The sequence below is a fragment of the Loxodonta africana genome, chromosome 1 (genome assembly GCF_030014295.1).
Source record: "Loxodonta africana isolate mLoxAfr1 chromosome 1, mLoxAfr1.hap2, whole genome shotgun sequence".
In the NCBI taxonomy this organism is placed as follows: Eukaryota; Metazoa; Chordata; class Mammalia; order Proboscidea; family Elephantidae; genus Loxodonta; species Loxodonta africana.
The window spans coordinates 1,667,676-1,689,549 of NC_087342.1; the positions used below are offsets into that span (position 1 = coordinate 1,667,676).

The following is a 21,874-nucleotide window of genomic DNA, read 5'->3' on the forward strand; positions in this document are numbered from 1 at the left end:
AAAATATACCCCCATTCTAATTTTGTACCCATTCTATCCCAGTAAGAAATAAGTAAGAAAAATCAATAAAGGTCTTAAAGTATGAGCAGTAAACAAGGCCCCTGAAATAATCTGGCTTTTCCCAGCAGCTAAATGTTATCGTCTTGGGCTGAAAAAAAAAAAAATTTTTTTTTTTTTTTTTTTTAGGGCTAAAGGTGAGGCAAAAATGAGATTCTAACTATTAAGTTTAGCTCAAGACTGGGCTCAAGAATCCATTGCAAGGCAGCTACGAAATCACAGCTGACCCCAAAGGGTTCACTGAGATTAAGCTACATCTTAGATATTCTAGATCCCAAACCTCTAAGAGGAGTCCTTAAGTGGTGCAAACAGCGAAGTGCGCAACTGCTAGTCGAAATGTTGGCAGTTCAAATCTACCCGGAGGTGACCCCAGAGACAGGCTTGGTGGTCTTCCAAAAGGTCAATATTCTTGAAAGCCCTATGGAGTAGTTCTACTCTGTACACCTGGAGTCACCGTGAGTCAGAATCAACTTGACGCTTAAAACAACTATGCTCTATAATCACATATAATAGTCCTTAGCCATTAAAGACGACTCCGACCAGCTACACCCAGCCCTCCCTGGGTCCTAAGATCTGTCAGATATTCCAATGACAAATTCATCACCAACCAAGACTGAGCGTTTGTAACAAATATTTGGGATGCTGTCGACGATATTGTTGTTTCAATTTGGAACCATCAAGGGAAAATTTAAAGTTTTATTGAGAATAAAGTAAGGTGAAATAGGGGCGCTGGAAGAGACAGAGCAGGGGCAGGCAAACTTTTTCTGTGAATAGCCAAATAGTAGACATTTGAGCCCTCATGGCCCCTAAGGTCTCTACCACAAAAATTAATTCTCTCACTGTGACATGAAAGCAGCCGCAGGCAATACATAAACAAATGGGCGTATCTTTGTTTCAATAAAACTTCTATTTACAAAAACAGGCCGCTGGCCAGATTGTGCCCATGGGCTGTAGTTTGCTGACTCTTGATTTCAATTACAATGCTTTGTTTGTTTGAATTTCTCGCATTTATACCAATTAAAAGGAGCCCGGTGACACAGTGGCTAAGCACTCAGTTGCTGAACGAAAGGTCAGCAGTTTGAACTCACTAGCCACTCCTCAGGAGAAAGTTGTGGCAGTCTGCTTTTACAAAGATTTACAGGCTTCGGAACCCTATGGGAAAAGTTCTACCGTCCATTTAGGGTCACTGAGTCGGAATCCAGTCAATGGTGATGGGTTTGGTTGGTTTCATATCAATTAAAAATAAAAACAACAATCTTCCATTGGGTATTCTATTTTCTTCCACTTGGCTTGCCTTTTAAAAATCAAATCTCCAGTGGCAACTCCAATTTTGCCTCAATTTAAATAAATGTCCTATTCTATTCTTGCAATAAGTGTTGACTCTTTTCTCCCTCTCTGCCTCCCTCCCTCCTTCCTCTCTTCCCTTCCTCACTGCCTTTCTCTCCCTACCTTAAGGGAAGTGTGGCAAGCATTGAGGGCACCCAACGGGATTCTGATGAACAAGAAAACCACAGTGAGCCCACCCGCCCCCTCCATCCAGTGGTGCTGTCTGGTGCCCAGAAGACAGCAGCCATGATGGACAGAGATTACTCCAGCACAGGAGAGCCTTCCCTTGTGGGCATTTCTGCCTCTGTAGCCCTGAACGCCAACCCCTCACAACATGTTCTGTCTATTACCGATTAGGCTCCCTATTTCCATTGAGTTGTTCTCAATGGAAAGTTAGAAGATTCCACCTTAATGCCTTTAAAGGGATATTTAGAGGCTTTTCTCCTGTCCTTTGAGTTTTACTTCATATGTCCTATCAAAATTGCAACTTTTAGTGACAAAGTAAATGATTTTCATGATCTGTTTAGGTGTTGCCCTTTCAGTGGAAGATTTGCTATTTAAAAAAAACCAAACAACGAAACTCAGTGCCATTGAGTCAATTCTGACTCATAGCGACCCTATATAGGCCTCACTGATTCTCATCACAGGTAACTAAATCCATTTCCCAGTACTTGGGATTCTGTTAGAAGAACCTGGTCTTGATTAAGTGGTCTCTTCATAGTTGACTTGAAGGGAATCGTTAAGTATTTTGAGTATCAATAATCTCCTAGGGGCTGTAGTGAAAAAAAGACCTTCTGCTTAATGAAGGCATTCCAGTGAGTCCAGGCCATGGAGAAATGTACCTCTCCAACCAGACACCAAATTCTCCTACAATCAAGCCAGATCCAACTGCTTCCAAAGAATACTCTGAACAGGTAAGTCAGTAAAACCATCCCTGCCACATCCACACCAAAGAGGAAACCCACAAGCTAGAATGTATTCTTAAGTTTCAAAAATGATTGTTTTGGGAAGTGCAAAAAATAAATTATGCTTTCCTTCACAAATTTTACTCGGAATATTTTCATAATATTGACTAAGGTTCTTCAAGCTTAGTTAATTGCTAATACAGTGAAACCTGTGAGAGCCAGAACTCGATGGGACGGCCTTGTTTTTCCAGGTCTCGTAAGTTTTCCACCTTTGATAGGGTACGGTCTTACCACTCTTCTAAAGCTCTCTATTAGTGGAAAATATTTGAGTTTTCCTTTTCTGAAGGTTTCCGCCTTACACAGGGTCTGGCTTTCGCAGGTTTTACTGTTTGTGAGTCCTTTGCTTTTCATTACCTTATGGCATCTAGTTGCCATAGGACGCCTATTTCATATTATGTGTCGTGTCTTCAAGAGCCCCTGGGCGGTGCAAACAAGTAATGTGCTCAGAGGCTAACCAAAAGGTTGGAGGTTCGAGTCCTCCCAGAGGTACCTTGGAAGAAAGGTCTGATGGTCTATTTTTGAAAAAAAAATCGGCCATTGAAACCCCTAGAAAGCACAGGGTGAATGGAACTGATGGCAAGTAGTTTATCATGTCTTTGTGGGGAACAGGAATCATCTTTCTCTTCAAGTCTTCCTTGAGGCTTTATATACACCCAAATAGTGCAACAAACATTTAAAGCTGCTGATGAAGTGTCCTATAATTCCTTTGTACGAAACTGAATTTTCTTTTAAGTTTAGAAAGATTATAGTTTTACATTGCTAACATCAGGAGTCTCATTTAACTCTTTGACAACGTGCATATATATGATGAAACAAATGTGAATTGTGTTTTTTTAAATATACAGTAGCAAAGTAACTTAATTACTCACGAATGTCCCCCATTCCTGAGATTTACAGTTTTCGTAGTTATTTTACTTATCTTTTTCTGTTGCTGACCTGACATCTAATTACATTTCTAGATGTTCATTAATTGAGTATAATTAGAAAGAATGTTTACTGATTCAAAGAATTGCATTTTGAGATGATCGTAATTATTTTTCATTAAATGCTCAGTTAACAAGAAAAAAAATTTTAATGAAAACGCTAAATAAAAATTTGGAAGATAGGGTTATGTCTTAGTCATCTAGTGCTGCTGCTATAACAGAAAAACTACAAGTGGTGACTTTAACAAAGAGAAATTTATCCTCTCAGAGTTCAGGAGGCTTGTCGTTGTCGTTGTGCGCTGCTGAGCAGGTTCCAACTCATAGTGAACCTGTAGGACAGTGTCGAACTGCCCTATAGGGTTTCTAAGGAGCCGCCGGTGAATTCAAGCTGCTGACCTTTTGGTTAGCAGCCAGGCTGTTAACCACTGCACCACCAGGGCTCCTTTTAGGAGGCTAAAAGCCTGAATACAGTGCGCCAGCTCTGGTGGAAAGGTTTCTGTTTTTGTCGGTCCTGGAGGAAGTCCCTGTCAATCAGTCTTCCACGGGTTAGCAGTTTCTCAACTCAGGGACTCTGGTTCCAAAGGATGCATTCCACTTCTAGCTCTGCTTTCTTGGGGGTAGGAGGTCCCCCTGTCTCTCTGCTCGCTTCTCTCCTTTATATCTCCAAAGAGATTGACTCAAGATACAACCTAATCTTGTAGATTGAGTCCTGCCTCATTAACATAACTCCCTCTAACCTTGTCTTTTTTAACATCATAGAGGTGGGATTTACAAAAGCCAAACCAAATCAAAACCGTTGCTGTCTAGTCAATTCTGATTCACTGCAACCCTATAAGACAGAGCAGAACTGCCCCATAGAGTTCCCAAGGAGTGCCTGGTGGATTTGAACTGCCAGCCTTTTGGTTAGCAGCTGTAGCACTTAACCACTACGCCCCCAGGGTTTCCATGGAAAATCACATCAGATGACAAAATGGTGGACGATCACACAATACTGGGAATCATGGCCTAGCCAATTTGACACACACTTTTGGGGGACACGATTCAATCCATAATAAGTTAGGTGGGGGGGTACAAAAAATAAACTACTTAAGACCTGCTTTTAAAAATGTTATCTAGAGTAATAACATATTTTTCAAAAATTGAATGAAAAATTTTCTTTGGACATACCACAGGCTTGTTTAGTGACCATATTCTTGAAATAGGTGCCAAAGAAGCACAGAAATCATTTCAGAGTAAAAAAATGTATCAATGCTTTTAAACGCAATAAATATTATTGCAACAACCATCTACAAATACATTTTACAATCCAGAATCCTAAAATGTAAAAACAATATAAGCACAGCACTCTCCTGTTAGAATTATGATTGAAAGAGAGGCATTACCCAAAGTACTGTTGTCCTTTCGCTGCATTACTGAGTTGCTTGGTGAAACAGGATCCCCCGCTCCTAAAATTATGCATTCTGAAAAATGTATGGGTAGAGAAAAGGATACACATTAGTGGATATAACTCCTGGTGAACACTACCTTTTTTTCACCTTCTTCAGGGAATTTATGAATTGCAGTCACCAATGAAAATACAAATTACTACAGCCAGCCACAAGTCAGCAACACTTACCATCACTATGAACTTCTGACCTGCTCTTCCTGCCTGTCTTGGCATACCCCTACTGGAGGCCCAATGTGCCTCTCCCACTCTCTAGTCATCTGTTTAAGTCAGAGTATTCCTTCTCCCAGGTTTATCTGCAACCAATCAATCTCCATTCACGGTAGAAAGGATTTTACTAACTATTACGGACTTTTCAGGCATCATTGAATAGATGGAAAAAGTTTAGTGGCAAGGTGCTGATTGGATGTTGGTATGAAACAAGAAGGGATTTTCCCAAGCATTGTTGAAACCATTTCATACAGACAAGCCTAAACCAACCAAACGCATTGCTGTCAAGTCGATTCTGCCTCATAGCGACACCGCAGGACAGAGTAGAACTGTCCCATAGGGTTTCCAAGGCTGTAAACCTTTACAGATGCAGACCACCACATCTTTCTCCAGTAGAGCAGCTGATGGGTTCAAACTGCCAACCTTTCAGTCAGCAGCCAAGCACTTCAACCGCTGCACCACTAGGGGCTTCTCTGATATAGATAACTGCCTATTAAGTTCACCCCAGATAACTGCCTATTAAGTTCACCCCAAATAACTGCAAATTAAATACTTTTCTAAGTAACACTTTGGTCAAAGAAGAAATCCTTAATGAAATTAGAAACTACTTTACACTGGATGGTGATTAAAATACAACACGATCGAAATCTGTGCTATCAGCTAAAGCAGTGCTTAGACAGAAATTGATAGCTTTCAATGTTAATTACAAAGGAAATAAATGTCTGTAATCCATCTACAGTAACTAAAAAAGGGGGGGGAAGGAAATAATAAAAGTAACAGCAGAAATCAACAAAATAGAAAATAAACAATGTAAAATACTAACAAATCAAAAGCTGGATGTTTGAAAAGATCATCAAAATTTATAAACACATAACTAGGCTGATCAAGAAAAAGAGAGAGAGAATAAAAATCCCGAATATCTGGAATAGGAAACCCTGGTGGGGTAGCAGTTTAGAGCTACAGCTGCTAACTAAAAGGTCAGCAGTTTGGAACCTTTGGGGCAGTTCTACTCTGTCCTTTAGGGTAGCTATGAGTCAGAATCAACTCGATGACAACGGGTTTTTTTTAATATCAGGAATAAAAAAGGGAACATTAATATGGACACTATGTTCATGAAAGGAATAATAAGAGGATATTATTAACAATTTTATTTTTATGTCCATGAAACTGAATAGTTTAGATAAAACAAATTCCTTAAAAGACACAGCTTTTAAAGCTCATTCGATATGAAACAGATAACCCGAAAAGGCTTATACACATTAAAGAAATTGAATTTGTTGATTAAAAAAAAAAAGCTACATTGCCAAATTTAACCATTTAAAAAAGAAGTAATACCAATTCTACATAATACTCTTTCAGAAAACAGACGAGTGAACACTTTCCAATGTGTTTTATGACGGTAGAATTATCCTTACACCAAGACCATGTGAACATATTACAAATATGAAAAATGACAGATCAACAACCCTCATGAACATAAGAAACAAAATTATTAACAAAATACTTGCAAATCAAATCTAGCAATATATAAAAAGATAGTAAAACATGATCATATAAGGTTTATCTCAGAAATACAGATTTAACACTCAAAAATCATTCGGTGAATTTCACCATATTAACAGAATAAAGGAGAAAAACATGATTATTTCAGTACATGTAGAAAAAACATTTGACAAGATTTAACGTCCATTCATGATTTAAAATATATATATATATATACACACACTTGTGTGTGTGTGCGTGTGTGTGTGTGTGATAACTTTGAAAACTGTTAAAGGGCATCTGTGAAAACCCTACAGCTAAGATAATATTTAACGATGAAATATTTCCCCTCTAATGTCAGGAACCAAGCAAGAATGCCCATTCTCAGTACTTCTACCCAACTTTGTACTAGGGGTCCAAATCATTGCAATAAAGGAAAAAAAAAAAAGGTCATAAAGATGAGAAAAAAAAGACATAAAACTGCCTCTTTTTGTAGATGACATGATTGTTGGAATTCTGTAAAATGACCACGAGCACTCATTGAATTTAGCAACGTTGTAGAATAAAATGATTCAAAGATAAATATATATATATACACACATATATATTCTGTATATCTAAACAAAAAAAAATATATACACATATATATTTTGTATATCAGCAGCAAATAATTAGAAAATAAAGCTTTAAAAATCAATTCCATATATAATAGTGTTAAAAAAGAACCAAATACTTAGCAATAAATTTAACAAACTGTGCATAAGATCTATACACTGAAAAGTGCACAGCATTGCTGAGATAAGGAAAACCTACATAGATGGACAGAAATACCATGTTCTTGGGTTGAAAGCCTCAATATTACTAAGATGTCAATTTTCTCCAAATTGATCTATAAATTAAACATAATCTAATCAAAATCAGTCATCTTTTCTGTGGAAATTGGGAAGCTGATTCTAAAATTTACCTGTAAATGCAAAAAACCTAGAATAGCCAAAACAATTAAAAAAATAATAATAATCTGCCTAATTTCAACCTACACTAACCAGGACTGTCTGGTATTAGCTAAACAATAGACATATAAATCAATGGAACAGAATAGAGAATACAGAAACCCACACATATATGGGCAACTGATTTTCAACAAAGATGCTAAGGCAATTGAATGTGGGAAAAAGGTATTTTTAGTAACTGCTGATGGAAAACCTGACTATCAATATACTAAATAAATAAATAAATAAAAAGAACCTCAATCCTTACCTCACACTACATACAAAAAAAATTACCTTAAGTTGTATTATTGGCCTAAATATAAAAGCTAAAACTATAATACTCCTAGAAGAAAACTTAAAACAATCTCTGTGACTTTGACATATACAAAGATTACTTAGGACACAAAAAGAACAAACTATAAAGGAAAAATTTGATAAACTGGACATTATCAAAATCAAAAACTTCTGCTCTTTGAAAGCTATCATTTAGAAAATGAAAAGACAAACCACAGAATAGGAGAAAATATTTGCAATGCCTGTATCTGACAAAGGGATGCAGAATATATAAAGAACAGTTACAATTCAATACTTAAAACATCAACAGGAAACTAGGCAAATTATTTGAGCCGACACTGCCCACAAAAAAGATATACAGGTGGCCAATTAGCAAGTGAAAAGATATTCAACATTATCAATCATCGAGAAAATACAAATTAAAAACACAATGATATGGGCATTTAGGTTGTTTCCACCTTGTGGCTATTGTGAATAGTGCTGCAGTGAACACGGATGTACGAGTCTCTGAGTCTCTGCTTTTAAGTTTTGTGGGTATATACCTAGGATTGGAAAAAAAAACACAATGAGATAATGGTTATACCTACAAAAATGGCTGAAATTAAAAAGATTGAGAATACCAAGTACTGGCAAGGGTGTGGAGAAACTGAAACTCTCATACTTAATTCATGAGTGTATGATTTAAAAATTGCATAACTACTTTAGCTATATAACTGTATATTTGGGAGTGTTTTCCCCAAAGTCAACCATATCCTACCATACAACACAGCCATTCCACCAATAGATACTTACCTATAAGAAATGAAAATATACGTCCACACAGACTTGTACATGAATAGCAGCTTTATTCGCAATAGAAACAGATCACATGTCCATCAACTGGTAAATGCATAAATTATACACACAATGGAATACTACTCAGCAATGAAAAGAACACACAACATTGATACCAAAATCATTCCATTGACATTTAAGACCCATCAATTGGCCTCAACCCACCTGGACCAAAGTTAATGAAGAACACGAAAGATACAAGGTAATTATGAGCCCAAGAGACAGAAAGGGCCACATAAACTAGAGACCACATCACCCTGAGAGCAGAAGAACTAGAAGAGCTAGATGGTGCCCAGCTACAACCGATGACTGCCCTGAAAGGGAACACAACAGAGAAACCCTGAGGGAGCAGGAGAGCAGTGGGATGCAGACTTCAGATTCTCATAAAAAGACCAGACTTAATGGTCTGACCAAGACTAGAAGGACCCCGGTGGTCATGGCCCCCAGACCTTCTCTTAGCCCAAGACAGGAACCATTCCCAGACAGGGATTGGACTGGACTATGGGATAGGGAATGATACTTCCGAAGAGTCGGTCTCTCGGATCAAGTAGACAAATGAGACTATGTGGGCAGCTCCTGTCTGGAGGGGAGATGAGAGGACAGAGGGGGTCAGAAGCTGGCCGAATGGACACGAAAATAGAGAGTGGAAAGGAGTGTGCTGTCTCATTGGGGAAGAGCAATCAGGAGTATATAGGTGTGTATAAATTTTTGTATGAGAGGCTGACTTGATCTGTAAACTTGCACTTAAAGCACGATAAAAAAAAAAAAATCATTCCATTGAGTGAAGCAAGACTGACCCAGAAGAGTATATAGTCCATGATTCCATTTATAGGAAACGTTAACTAATCTACGGCGGCAAAAAGCCAGTCACTGGTTTCCTGCGGATGGGGATAAAGGCAGGGATGGCCTGCAAAGATTCACGAGGAATATTTTGGAAGTGATCGGACTGTTTTGTATCTTGTTTGTGGTAGTGATTCACAAGTGTATATAACTGTCAAAACTCATTAAACCGTACTTTTGAAGTGGGTGCAGTTAATTGCACTTAAATTATCCATCAACGAAGTTGAAGAAGATAATCAAACATAGTATCAGAAACATCAGATTTTAATACACATAACATTAGAAAATCCAGCCACACAAATCAATATAAAACAAAACACAAACAAAAAACCCATGACACTAAATATAACTTTTTAAAAATAATTTTTATTGTGCTTTAAGTGAAAGTTTACAAATCAAGTCAGTTTCTCACACAAAAACCCATATACACCTTGCTACACACTCCCAATTACTCCCCCCCTAATGAGACAGCCCGCTCTCTCCCTCCACTCTCTCTTTTCGTGTCCTTTTCGCCAGCTTCTAACCCCCTCCACCCTCTCATCTCCCCTCCAGGCAGGAGATGCCAACATAGTCTCAAGTGTCCACCTGATCCAAGAAGCTCACTCCTCACCAGCATCTCTCTCCAACCCACTGTCCAGTCCAATCCATGTCTGAAGCGTTGGCTTCGGGAATGGTTCCTGTCCTGGGCCAACAGAAGTTCTGGGGGCCATGACCACCGGGATCCTTCTAATCTTAGTCAGACCATTAAGTCTGGTCTTATGAGAATTTGGGGTCTGCATCCCACTGCTCTCCTGCTCCCTCAGGGGTTCTCTGTTGTGTTCCCTTTCAGGGCAGTCATCGGTTGTAGCCAGGCACCATCTAGTTCTTCTGGTCTCAGGGTGATGTAGTCTCTAGTTTATGTGGCCCTTTCTGCCTCTTGGGCTCATAATCGCCTTGTGTCCTTGATGTCCTTCATTCTCCTTTGATCCAGGTGGGTTGAGACCAATCGATGCATCTTAGATGGCTGCTTGCTAGCGTTTAAGACCCCAGACGCCACTCTTCAAAGTGGGATGCAGAAAGTTTTCTTAATAGATTTTATTATGCCAATTGACTTAGATGTCCCCTGAAACCATGGTCCCCAGCCCCCTGCCCCTGCTATGCTGGCCTTCAAAGCATTCAGTTTATTCAGGAAACTTCTTTGCTTTTGGTTTAGTCCAATTGTGCTGACCTCCCCTGTATTGTGTGCTGTCTTTCCCTTCACCTTAAGTAGTTCTTATCTACTATCTAATTACTGAATGCCCCTCTCCCACCCTGCCTCCCTCCCCACCTCGTAACCACAAAAGAATGTTTTCTTCTCAGTTGAAACTATTTCTCAAGTTCTTATAATGGTGGTCTTATACAATATTTGTCCTTTTGCAACTGACTAATTTCACTCAGCATAATGTCTTCCAGTGTCCTCCATGTTTAAATATAACTTTTTTTTTTTAAAAGCTCTTCCATCTAAGGCAAAATCATGAGTAGAAGTAAGATTGTGTTGTGATCTTACTGTTATTGAAACCTCTTACTCACTTTGAGCACCAGAATTTTCCTTCCCCAAATCCTCACTGTCATATGCCTGAGCAAGCATCCGCCACCCACACAACAGACCGGGCCCAGGCATGACTGTGCAAAGCCATACTTCACGAAGACTTCCTCCAGTGACAAAAAAGGGCTCTCAGAGACAGCCCGTCGTTTTCCTGAGATGCTGAACTCTTGTTATTTATTGTAAAATGCTACACTCTGCTAAAAAGACATAAAAACTTAGAGATAGCCATTTCCCAACAAAAACCCCTGATTCAGTAACTGTTATTAACCAAAATAGAGCATGGGTTATATCATACTTAAAAACAAGACTGGAACCATTCCCAAAGCTAACTCTTCAGACAGGGATTGCGCTGGAATATAAGATAGAAAGTGACTGCTGAGAAGTGAGCTTCTTGGCTCAAGTAGACACATGAGACTATGTGGGCAGCTCCTGTCTGGAGGGGAGATGAGAGGGCAGAGGAGGACAGGAGCTGGCTGAACGGACACGAAAATAGAAGGTGGAGAGAAGTGTGCTGTCTCATTAGGGGAGATCAACCAGGAGTATATAGCAAGGTGTATATAAATTTTTGTATGAGGGACTGACTTGAAGTATAAACATTCACTTAAAGCACAATAAAAAATTTTTTTAAATAGTGTGTATACATATAATATAGTTGCTAAGATGTATTTATTGTTTCTAATGTATAGGGATGAGAAACAAAAAAGTTAAAAATTACCTACCCTTTCCTTGATTTCCAGGTCTTTTGGGAGAATACAAAACACAGCAGTAAGGAGTCTGGTAACATGAATTTTAAACTAAAGAACCTTTAACCTGGGGCAAAACTGTAGACTAAAAAAATTGGCTATAATAAGATGACCATACAGCTGCAAAAGAGACTACGTGGAATGGTTTCCTTTGGCTTTTCTATTTACATTGCTCTACAAGATTTGCTGCAAAAGACCTCTTTAAAGTGTTAAAACGCAAAGATGTCACTTTGAGAACTAAGGTGCACCTGATCCAAGCCATGGTACTGTCAATCGCCTCATATGCATGCAAAAGCTGGAGAATGAATAAGAAGAATTGATGCATTTGAATTACAGTGTTGGCAAAGAGTATCGAATACACCACAGACTGCCAAAAGGCCAAACAAATCTGCCTTGGAAGAAGTACAGCCAGAATGCTTCTTAGAGTGAGGAGTTGAGCTTCGTCTCACGTACTTTGGTTGTGTTATCAGGAGGGAGGGACCAATTCCTGGAGAAGGACATCATACTTGGTAAAGTAGAGGGTCAGTGAAAAAGAGGATGACCGTCAATGAGATGGACTGACACAGTGGCTGCAACAACGGGCTCAAGCATAACAACAATTGTGAGGACAGTGCAGGACTAGGCAGTGTTCCGTTCTGTTGTACATAAGGTCGCTATGAGTCAGGACTGACTCCATGGCACCTAACAACAACATGCTAGTATTTAGCTAACCAGAAGTCTTATTATGATCTTTACAGCTTGTCATCTTTATTGGTATTTATTTATGTAATTTACTACTTTTTAAAAAAGGGAAAGAGCACAAAGAAATATCAGTGAAAATACCCTGACATTTTATGTCAGGAACGCCCAATACTAGATTTCACTCTTCATTTGGTGTTTCAAGAGCTCAAACTCCAAAACTCTTCAGATTGTAACAAAAGCAGAGCTGAGCCGTTACAGAATAAGCAATGGCTGGAAAATACAGGGAATGTGAGCTTCTTTATTCTTACTCTGTTTCTTCTTCCCTGAACTTTTTTAGACAATTAAATGAGTTTATGTCTCTCCTCTGGAAAGCATGGACAATCTTTCTTACTTATTTACCAAGTGAGGAATAATTCAGGAATAACGCAAGGCATATTACACACTAAGGTATTAATTCAACCCAGTTGGCATTTAAGCAGTAGATTTCTTTTTCAGATTTAAGGTTTCGTTTAAAGCAAATGTAGTTTCTCGACTAAGATCTTAATCACACAGCGTCCAGGAAATTCAAACTACGTTGCCAGAGAAACCTTAATTTCACTACGCTAAGCACAAGACTTCCTTCTAATCATCAGTATGGTAAGTAAAGTCAAGACAGTACAGAAACTTTTACTATGAATCTCCTGGCTCAAGAAAGCTTAAAATATCAACCTTAACCTTTTAGCTAGTGAAATGTTTGTACTGCATTTCATAAAATAGCATACTGTGGATGTAGGTCAGATACAAATGTATATTTCGCAACAGTTTCTATAGTTATGAATGGATTCAAGTAAGAAGTTGTAGAATTCAACTGCCTCCTTTTCTAGAGGTCCTAAAAATGAGATGAATGGTCACCCATGTGTGTTAATTATAGTTCTGCCTCGAATGCAGTAGTTTTCACAGTGTGATCTGGGACTAGTAGACCATGACGGCCAGCTAGAAAGTCCATGAAGGAGGGAACTCAAACTTAAATTTTATTTTTGATATATAATTAAAAATCAGCATCACTTGTAGGTACAATTACTACAATTGTAGGTACAATTGAAAGCATCACCAGTTTCCCTCCAAACTTCTGTTATTTCTAAAATAGCCAAAAGGAATGGGTGGAAGAAGAGACCCATGTGATCTTTTTCTCTGTTAGAGCTACCTGCAGAAAACCAAACCAAACCCATTGCTGTAGAGTTGATTCCGACTCATAGTGAACCTATACGACAGAGTAGAACTGCCCCACAGGGTTTCCAAGGAGTGGCTGGTGGATTCGAGCTGCTGGCCTTTTGGTTAGCAGCCAAATGCTGAACCACAGCACCACCAGGGCTCGGAAAACTTTCCCTGACTGGGAATCAAACTCAGGCTGCAGTGGTTAAAGTGCCAAATTCTAGCCAGTAGACCAGACTAGGAAACCCTGGTGGTGTAGTGGTTAAGTGCTACGGCTGCTGACCAAAATGTCAGCAGTTTGAATCCATCAGGTACTCCTTGGAAACTCTGTGGGGCAAGTCTACTCTATCCTACAGGGTCACTATGAGTCAGAATCAACTTGATGGCAACGGATTAGACCAGACTAATGCATTAATCTTATGATAAATATTGGGAGCAAAGACAATGTTTTCTTTGCTGCCTTCTAAGATAAGGCTCAAGTCTCTCACTAGTAGTTTTCATCCAGATGGCTCCTGGGTGACCACCTGCTGAGTAATTAAAGCAAGGGCTGGTAGAGAGGGGATGGAAGCCATATAATATTCATTTATTCAAATATAATTCCTAGTTACTCAATAATTGTTCATCTACTTATCACGGAGATTTCAATTTAATAGGGACAACAGGCATTCATCAAATAATCAAAAAATTCTGTAAAACTGCAATATCAATAAATGGAAAGTACGGAAAATGTGCCTTGAGGAACATATTCTGGTATTGCGGTCTATGGTAGGCAGCCTCTAAGACCGCCCCCAAGGATTCTTCCACCTTAGTATTCACGTCTTGTGGACTGGGTTTACTAACTCACCCCTAATGATTAGAACATGCAGAAGAAATGTTATGTCACTGAGGAGATCAAATAATAAAAAGACTGCAACTTCTGTCCTGGTGTGCTGTCTCTCGCCCTCACCTGGATCGGTGTGACAGAATAAATGTTTGTTGATGTTGTGCAAACTTAAAATGTTGTTAAGTTTTGGGGTAACTTGTTGTGCAGCACAGATGAAAGCAAATAATGGGCAAAGGAGGGAACCAAAAAAAAAAAAAAACAACCCATTTCCATCGAGTCGATTCCCACGCATACCCACCATATAGGACAGAGCAGAACTGCCCCATAGGGTTTCCAAGGAGCACCTGGTGGGTTTGAACTGCTGACCTTTTGGTTAGCAGCCGTAGCACTTAACCACTACACCACCAGGGTTTCCAAAGGAGAAAAGAGCATTCTAAATAAAAGTAATGTTATATGTAGAGGACATGGGGCTGGAGGGACAAAAAGTCTCAGCTTTTACTATTATACGAGTCCCACAAAATGACTTCAGGTTTTGTTTTCCTGAGACAATGTATTTTCCTATGTAAGTAAGACAAAAAGGAAAAATAAATGATTGTCATTTTAGCGATATGCAGTGCAACATGGTTTGAAAATTAAAATTTTCTCCTTCATATGTCTCACAGCTAAAAATTTCAATTGTTATAACCTCTGCTTCCAAGAAAGGAGGAAGCTGAAATACCAAATATGAAATTTCTTATTTTAAAACCTGTTTGTTAATTCTGTACCAGTTTTTTTTCCCAAAATTGGTAAGGAATAAAGCATTTTTTGCAAACATTTGAAATGTTAAGATGCAAAAGATATATATGAATGAACTTAAACCTAATTATAGAATAGTGATCCTATTGTTTCCTGTGATGTTTTATGCATGCTTCATGTTCTTACACTTTAATTTATGAAACCAAATTATCTACATAGTTAAAGACATAAATTTAGTAGCAGAAACAGTAAACAAAATGTTGGGTGAGAAACTAAAGTTTTAGCACAAAGATCGATAAAATACCAAAATTAGAGTAAGAAAACTGATGAATATTTTAACTCTTCCACTTATTGCCTCTGTAACTTTGCACAGGTTACTCTGTGACCTTCAGCTGTTTCTTCTACACATGTGAGAAGTGAGTATGTGATAGAGTGGTCACTAAAATTGGTACAGTAAATTATATCATTGGTAAATGGTGTTGGGAGAACTGGCTAGCCACTTGGAAAAAAATAAAATAAAAACAGCTCCTATCTTCACTTCTCTCACCAAATAGTACATCAAGAATTTAAACATAAAAAATAAAAATACTGGGAAAAGAGATGAGTAAATTTTTTTTTTCCTTTATCTTAAGTGAGAGATAGGGTGCCCAACATTTCAATTTGACAGAAACTGAAGGGGTTTCCTGGGGCAGGGATTTTCAATACCAACACAAGGAAGGTCCTAGGCAAACCAGGAGAGTTGGTCACCTCAAGTTAAGAACGCCTTTCTAACCTTGATGCAAAACATAGAAACCATAAAGAAAAATGCTGAGGAATTTAACTGTAAAGAATTTAATGCTTCTGCAGGCAAGAAAAAAATGCATAAAATAATGTCAACAAAAAACATATATCTAAGGAATATTTGCAACATTTATGATAAACAAAAGACTAATTTCCTCCAAAAAATAAACAGAAAAATACATAAATCAATTAAGAAAAAAAAGAGAGAGATGGACAACCTAATCAAAAAAGAGTCAAAAGATGAACAGGCTGAAAAAGGCAGTTTTGAAGGTGACATTGCTAGTTAACTATACACAACTGTCGTCTTCAGAGACAACAAAGAGAGAAAAATAAAACACTCAGATGGTTTATAAAAAGAAAAAGTTAGAATTGTTTTAAGAAAAAGTAACAGGTTCCAAAACACCCCAATTCAATCATGAATTCAATGGATGGATCAAATTTAGGAAGGAAAACGAATTATGGTCCATAATAAATTTGATGCTAGTTTTCAAGGCCATATAATCATGAAGTCAGTATCAGTTAGTTGGGATACAATGCTAATAAAAGCCATGCTGCTGGGCCTAATTTTTATTTATTTGTTCAGGCAGTTACTGTGACATCATCCAAAACTATTTAACAGAGACAAACAGAGAAGTTGTAGTTCAGAGAAAGGAGAAAAATCAGACTGAAAGGGGCCAAACAGAGGCAATCAAGTCAACAGTGTACTACCGTTTTGAAAATTTTAACCTTGAAAGAATGGGAGAAACAAGGCATGTCACACATGACAGAGAGAAATGGACAGTATCTAGAGCTTTGAGGACAGAGAGGATATTGAGAATAGGGGAGGTCACAGCGTGTTTGTGGTGAGAAAGAGGGAGAGAAGTTACAAGAACACAGGAGGCTGACCGGTTGAGCAGGATCCCAGAGGGACCGAAAGGAGATGAAGCAAAAATGCGAAGTGCAGGTTTGCTTTTAAAAAGACTCTGATATTTTATCTGAGAGAGAAGCAAAAAGGCCAAGCAAGAGTGGTTACAGACACAGCAGATACTTAGAGGAAGTTGAGGTTAACAAGGAGCCCTGGTGGCGCAGTGCTGAAGTGCTCCACAGCTAACCAAAATGTCAGCGGTTCGAACCCATTAGCCACTCCGAAGGAGAAAGACGTGGCCATCAGTCAGCTTCCGTAAAGACTACAGCAAAAGATTCGCTCTGAGTTGGAATCCACTCGACGCAACGGAATCTTTGGTTTCAGAAACCAAATCTTTGGTTTGTTCAGAAATGAACATTTTCTGAGTGCCTACGTCAGCAGCTGTGCAGAATCTGGAAACGGCCAGATGAGTGAAACGAGGGGACCTCAGGACCTCACCTTCGGGAATAGTTAGTCCACATTGTATAATCAGTATAATCAGTACAGAGGAAGGTGAGCGCACTGAGTGTGAAGGGCAACCTGGAAAATATGGGTGGTGAAAATTTTAGTAAGTCCTAGGACAGAGTTCTAAACCCTGGCTCCCATCAGAATCACCTGCAGAGTTTTGTCTAAGCCCATATGCCCAGAATTTATACCCTCGAAAGTCTAAGTACATGGGCTTAAGATGGCACCTGTGTTTTTTTGACTATGCAAAGGCATTCAACTGTGTGGATCATAACAAATTCTGTATAACATTGCAAAGAAACGCAATCCCAGAACACCTCACTGTGCTCAGGCAGAACCTGTAGAAGCAGTTGTTCAAACAGAACAAGGGGATACTGCATGGTTTAAAGTCAGGAAAGGTGTGTGTCAGGGTTGTATTCTTTCACCGTACTTATTCAATCTCTTTGCTGAGCAAATAACCCAAGAAGCTGGACTACGTGAAGAAGAATGCAGCACCAGGACTGGAGGAAGACTCATTAACAACCTGCAATATGTGGATGACACAACCTCACTTGCTGAAAGTGAAAAGGACTTGAAGCACTTACTGATGAAGATCAAAGACCACTGCCTTCAGTATGGATTACACCTCAACATAAAGAAAACAAAAATCCTCACAACTGGGCAATAAGCACCATCATGATAAATGGAGAAAATATTGAAGTTGTCAAGGGTTTCATTTCACTTGGATCCCGCAATCGATGCCTGTGGAAGCAGCAGTCAAGAAATCAAACAATGCATTGCAACGGGCGAATCTGCTGCAAAAGACCTCTTTAAAGCATTAGAAAGCGGAGATGTCACTTTGAGAACTAAGGTGCGGCTGACTCAGGCCACAGTGTTTTCAATTGCCTCATATGCGTGCAAAAGCTGAACAATGAATAAGGAAGACCAAAAAGTTGACGCCTTTGAATTATGGTGTTGGCAAAGAATATTTAATATACCATGGAGTTCCAGAAGAACAAACAAATCTGTCTTGGAAGAAGTACAGCCAGAATGCTCCTTAGAAGCAAGATTGGTGGGACTTTGTCTCATGTACTTTGGACATGTTATTAGGAGGAACCAGCACCTGGAGAAGGATAGCATGCTTGGTAAAGCACAGGGTCCGTGCAAAAGAGGGAAACCCTCAATGAGATGGATTGGCATAGCTGCTGCAACAATGGGCTCAAGTATAGCAACGGTTGTGAGGATGGCGCAGGACCAGGAAGTGTTACATTCTGTTGTACGTGGGGTCGCTATGAGTCAAAACCAACTTAACGGCACCTAACAACAACAACAACAAAGATGACGCTGCCTCTAAGTTGGTTCTGTCTGGCTTAAAATTACTGGTTTAGAACAACCCCTGGGGAACGTCTGGGGGGACCTGACTAAGGATAGACGGGATGCGGTTTTTGAGAATTGAAAAGAGCTAGATTTTCTTATTTGGAATCTACTAGTTTTTTACCACTGGATTTTTTTTGTAAAATTGTCAATACCACAAAATGGATGGTATAACCAGATATCCTCATATGATATAATGGATTAAACCTTTGGGAAAAAGTAGCATTTCATGGTAAAGCAAAAAAGTGCCAACAAAAAAGAAAAGATACCACTAAACTTAAAGCTACATACACACACACACACACACACAGTTTGGAGGAAAAAAAGAAAAACGTTTGTTTACTAAATCACGGAATTTTCTCACATAACGAACACCCTTTGAGCACAACCAGCTTTCTCCTATGTTGAAAGAAGAAGAAGAAGAAGAAAAACAAATCAAATACTGCTTTCCCCTTCTAGCTGTGATCCTTTCTCCTTACCTTGCCACAAACTTCTAGAATGAGTGGTCTGTGCCCAGAGCCTCACTCTCCTACCCACCCACTCTCTCCTTAAAGCCATTGCCATTGAACTGATTTCAACTCATAGCAACCACGTAGGATAGAGTAGAACTGTCCATGGGATTTCCAAGGCCGTAATCTTTACAGAAGCAGATTGCCACATCTTTCTCCCCAGTGGGTGGTGGGTTTGAACCTTGACCTTTCAGTTAGCGCCAAGTACTTACCCCCTGCGCCACCAGGGCTCCTTCCTCTCTCCTTGTTGTTATGTTGTTAGGTGCCGTTGAGTAGGCTCCAACTCATAGCGACCCAATGCACAACACAACGAAACACTGCCCTGTCTCTCTCCTTAGTAGCTGACTATCTTCCAGTTCCCACACGCTTCTCTCAGACTGCAGTTTTGAACACCACCTGCCAGATTCTAGTCAGAGGCCTTTCTCCAGGGCTCGTGCTCCTGGGTTACTCAGCATCTGATCCTATTACGGTTCTCCTTTCCTACAGCCCTTTGCTCAACCTCTACCACTACACCCTGTGCTTTTTCCTGTCTCCTTCCTTGTCTTCTTTGCCTCCTCCTCTTTCCGCAAGCCTGCTTTTCTCCTTAGGCACCTTATGGTAGGTGATCCTCAAAGGCTTATCTGATCTTGTTTCTCTTTACACTTTCTCTCTTCTTTCTCCCCTACCCTCAGAACTTCCACGGGGCTTCCAACAGTTGATTTCTCCTTTGTTTCAGCACTCCATAGGTGAGGTCCCTCTGTCCTTCATGCATGCTGTTCAACTCACCTGGAATGTTTGCCTCTTAATTGTACTTGCCTATTTATCCTTATACACTTTGCATTATTCAATTCTTCACAATAATTCATTTAATATCTATCTTCCTTGCCAGATTCTAAGCTCCAGAAGAGCTGTAGCCCTGTCTGTCTGATTCAGATACTCCCGGTATGGAGCACAGTGCCTGACACATGGCACACTCCCTTACTTATTGGTTGACAGAAAAACTGACCCACATTTCAGCTTTGACTTATTTTTCCTAAACCAGAATCTCAAACATTTAACTGCTATTTCCACTGGAGTGTTTGCTATCATTTCAAATGCAAAACATTTTTTAAAAATCATCTATTTTTACACACACACTTCCCACATCTCTTTTCCCTTCTGTTTTTGGTACTGTGGGGGGTTCCAAACTCAGCTTAGGTGCTAAAAGGTCAGGTGATACCTTCAGGGATTCCTTTAAGGATGCCTGAGTTTTATTTGTCCTGTCTATAAAATGAAGGAATTTGATTTTAAGACCTTTAGAATCCTTCCTGTTCTAAAGCTCTATACTTCTAAATAGTGTCATATGACTACTTTATTTTGTGAATGAGGACATTATAGTCTAAAGAGGTTAAGCAATTTCTTAAAGATGACACAGGTAGTGGTTAGAATTATAAACCTTTAAACACAATACAGAGATCTATTAGTATCCAGAAATTGGAGAAAAGGAGTAAGATTTTATCGAGAAAAATTAAAATATTTAATACATATAGGAGATTTAGAAAGCAAGAAGGCATTTAATAGTATAGTACACCCAATCTCAACGTCCAAGAGAAAATAACCAACAAAGTCAACATCAGTTCATAAAAACAAAATGACACCAAAGAGGCATCAATTTGAAGAAAGGTTCACTTCTATTATGGCCAAGTAAGATTCCACAGATAACAGCTACAAATTCTGGACAAAATGAATAAACAACTACCCGAAGATGAGAAGCTCCCGTGCTGGAAAGGTTAAATGCTCAGCTGATAACCAAAGGGTTGGTAGTTCAAACCCACCAGCTGCTCTGAGGGAGAAAAGACCTGGCAATCTGTTCCCATAAAGATTACAGCCCAGGAAAACCTATGGGGCAGCCCTATTTTGTCCTGTAAGGTCACTATGAGTCAGAATTAACTCCATGGCACACAACAACAACAACCTGAAGACATTGGAAAGTGGAAAAAGAAGGAAAATCCCTGAGGGGTGTCAACACGTATAAAAAGGAAACGACCTAGGGGAATGCCCCATTTTTATAGCTTTTGGTCTCAGGGAAGGCTGCAGGTGGCAATACACTTGGTAGTTAAAGCTGAAAATCTGTAGTTTTTCAGGCCTGAAGTGCCAGAGATTTGGGGCAACTTTAGCCACTGGAAAGTGAGAGTGCCATAGAGACAGAGTCCCAAGTTCTGTGTATAAACTCCACTCACACCTCTTGCTGACACTGAACCCCATGTAACAGGGCAAATTCAAAGCACACTACCAGCTACAACTTAAAAGAACTGAGGTTTGAGATGCCGTCTCAAAGACAATTTGCAGTTAGAGTCTAGCCAAGTTAAATGTTTCCTAAAACAAAACAATCAACACTCTTTGGAGCAATAGAACAGAAAGTGCTCTACTAGTAGGAGGAAGGTTGGCGATTTGAACCCTCCCCTCGGAAAAACCCTGGCGGCATAGTGGTTAAGTGCTATCGCTGCTAACCAAAGGGTCAGCAGTTCGCATCCACCAGGCGCTCCTTGGAAACTCTATGGGGCAGTTCTACTCTGTCCTATAGGGTCACTATGAGTCAGAATCGACTTGACGGCCCTGGGGTTTAGAGGCATCTCAGAACATAGGCCTGGTGATCTACTTCTGTAAAGTACAGCCTTGAAAACCCTATGGAGCAGTCCTACTCTGCACACATGGGATCACTATGAGTTGGAATCAACTCGATTGCAAATAACAAACAACAACAAAATCCAGAGTTTCTACAATGTAACATTCACAATCCAAATAAAATTATTCAATATTCAAAG

The 21,874-nt window shown here is 39.4% G+C and overlaps 1 protein-coding gene across 8 annotated transcripts in view; it reads right to left on the reverse strand.

The window, feature by feature from the left end:
- Positions 1-21,874, reverse strand: part of LOC100666547 (cell surface glycoprotein CD200 receptor 1) — a 63,400-nt gene that overhangs the window by 31,135 nt on the left and 10,391 nt on the right. For 4 of the 8 annotated variants that reach the window (XM_023551807.2, XM_023551808.2, XM_023551812.2 and 1 more), the window contains exon 3: positions 4,654-4,731. The exons of 2 other annotated variants lie outside the window; for them this stretch is intronic. In XM_023551807.2, coding sequence (XP_023407575.1) covers positions 4,654-4,731 — 78 coding nt within the window. Of the gene's footprint in view, positions 1-4,653; positions 4,732-8,148; positions 8,233-21,874 lie in introns of all 8 variants that reach the window. 2 more of the 8 variants (XM_064279249.1, XM_064279303.1) reach the window with 1 other exon arrangement.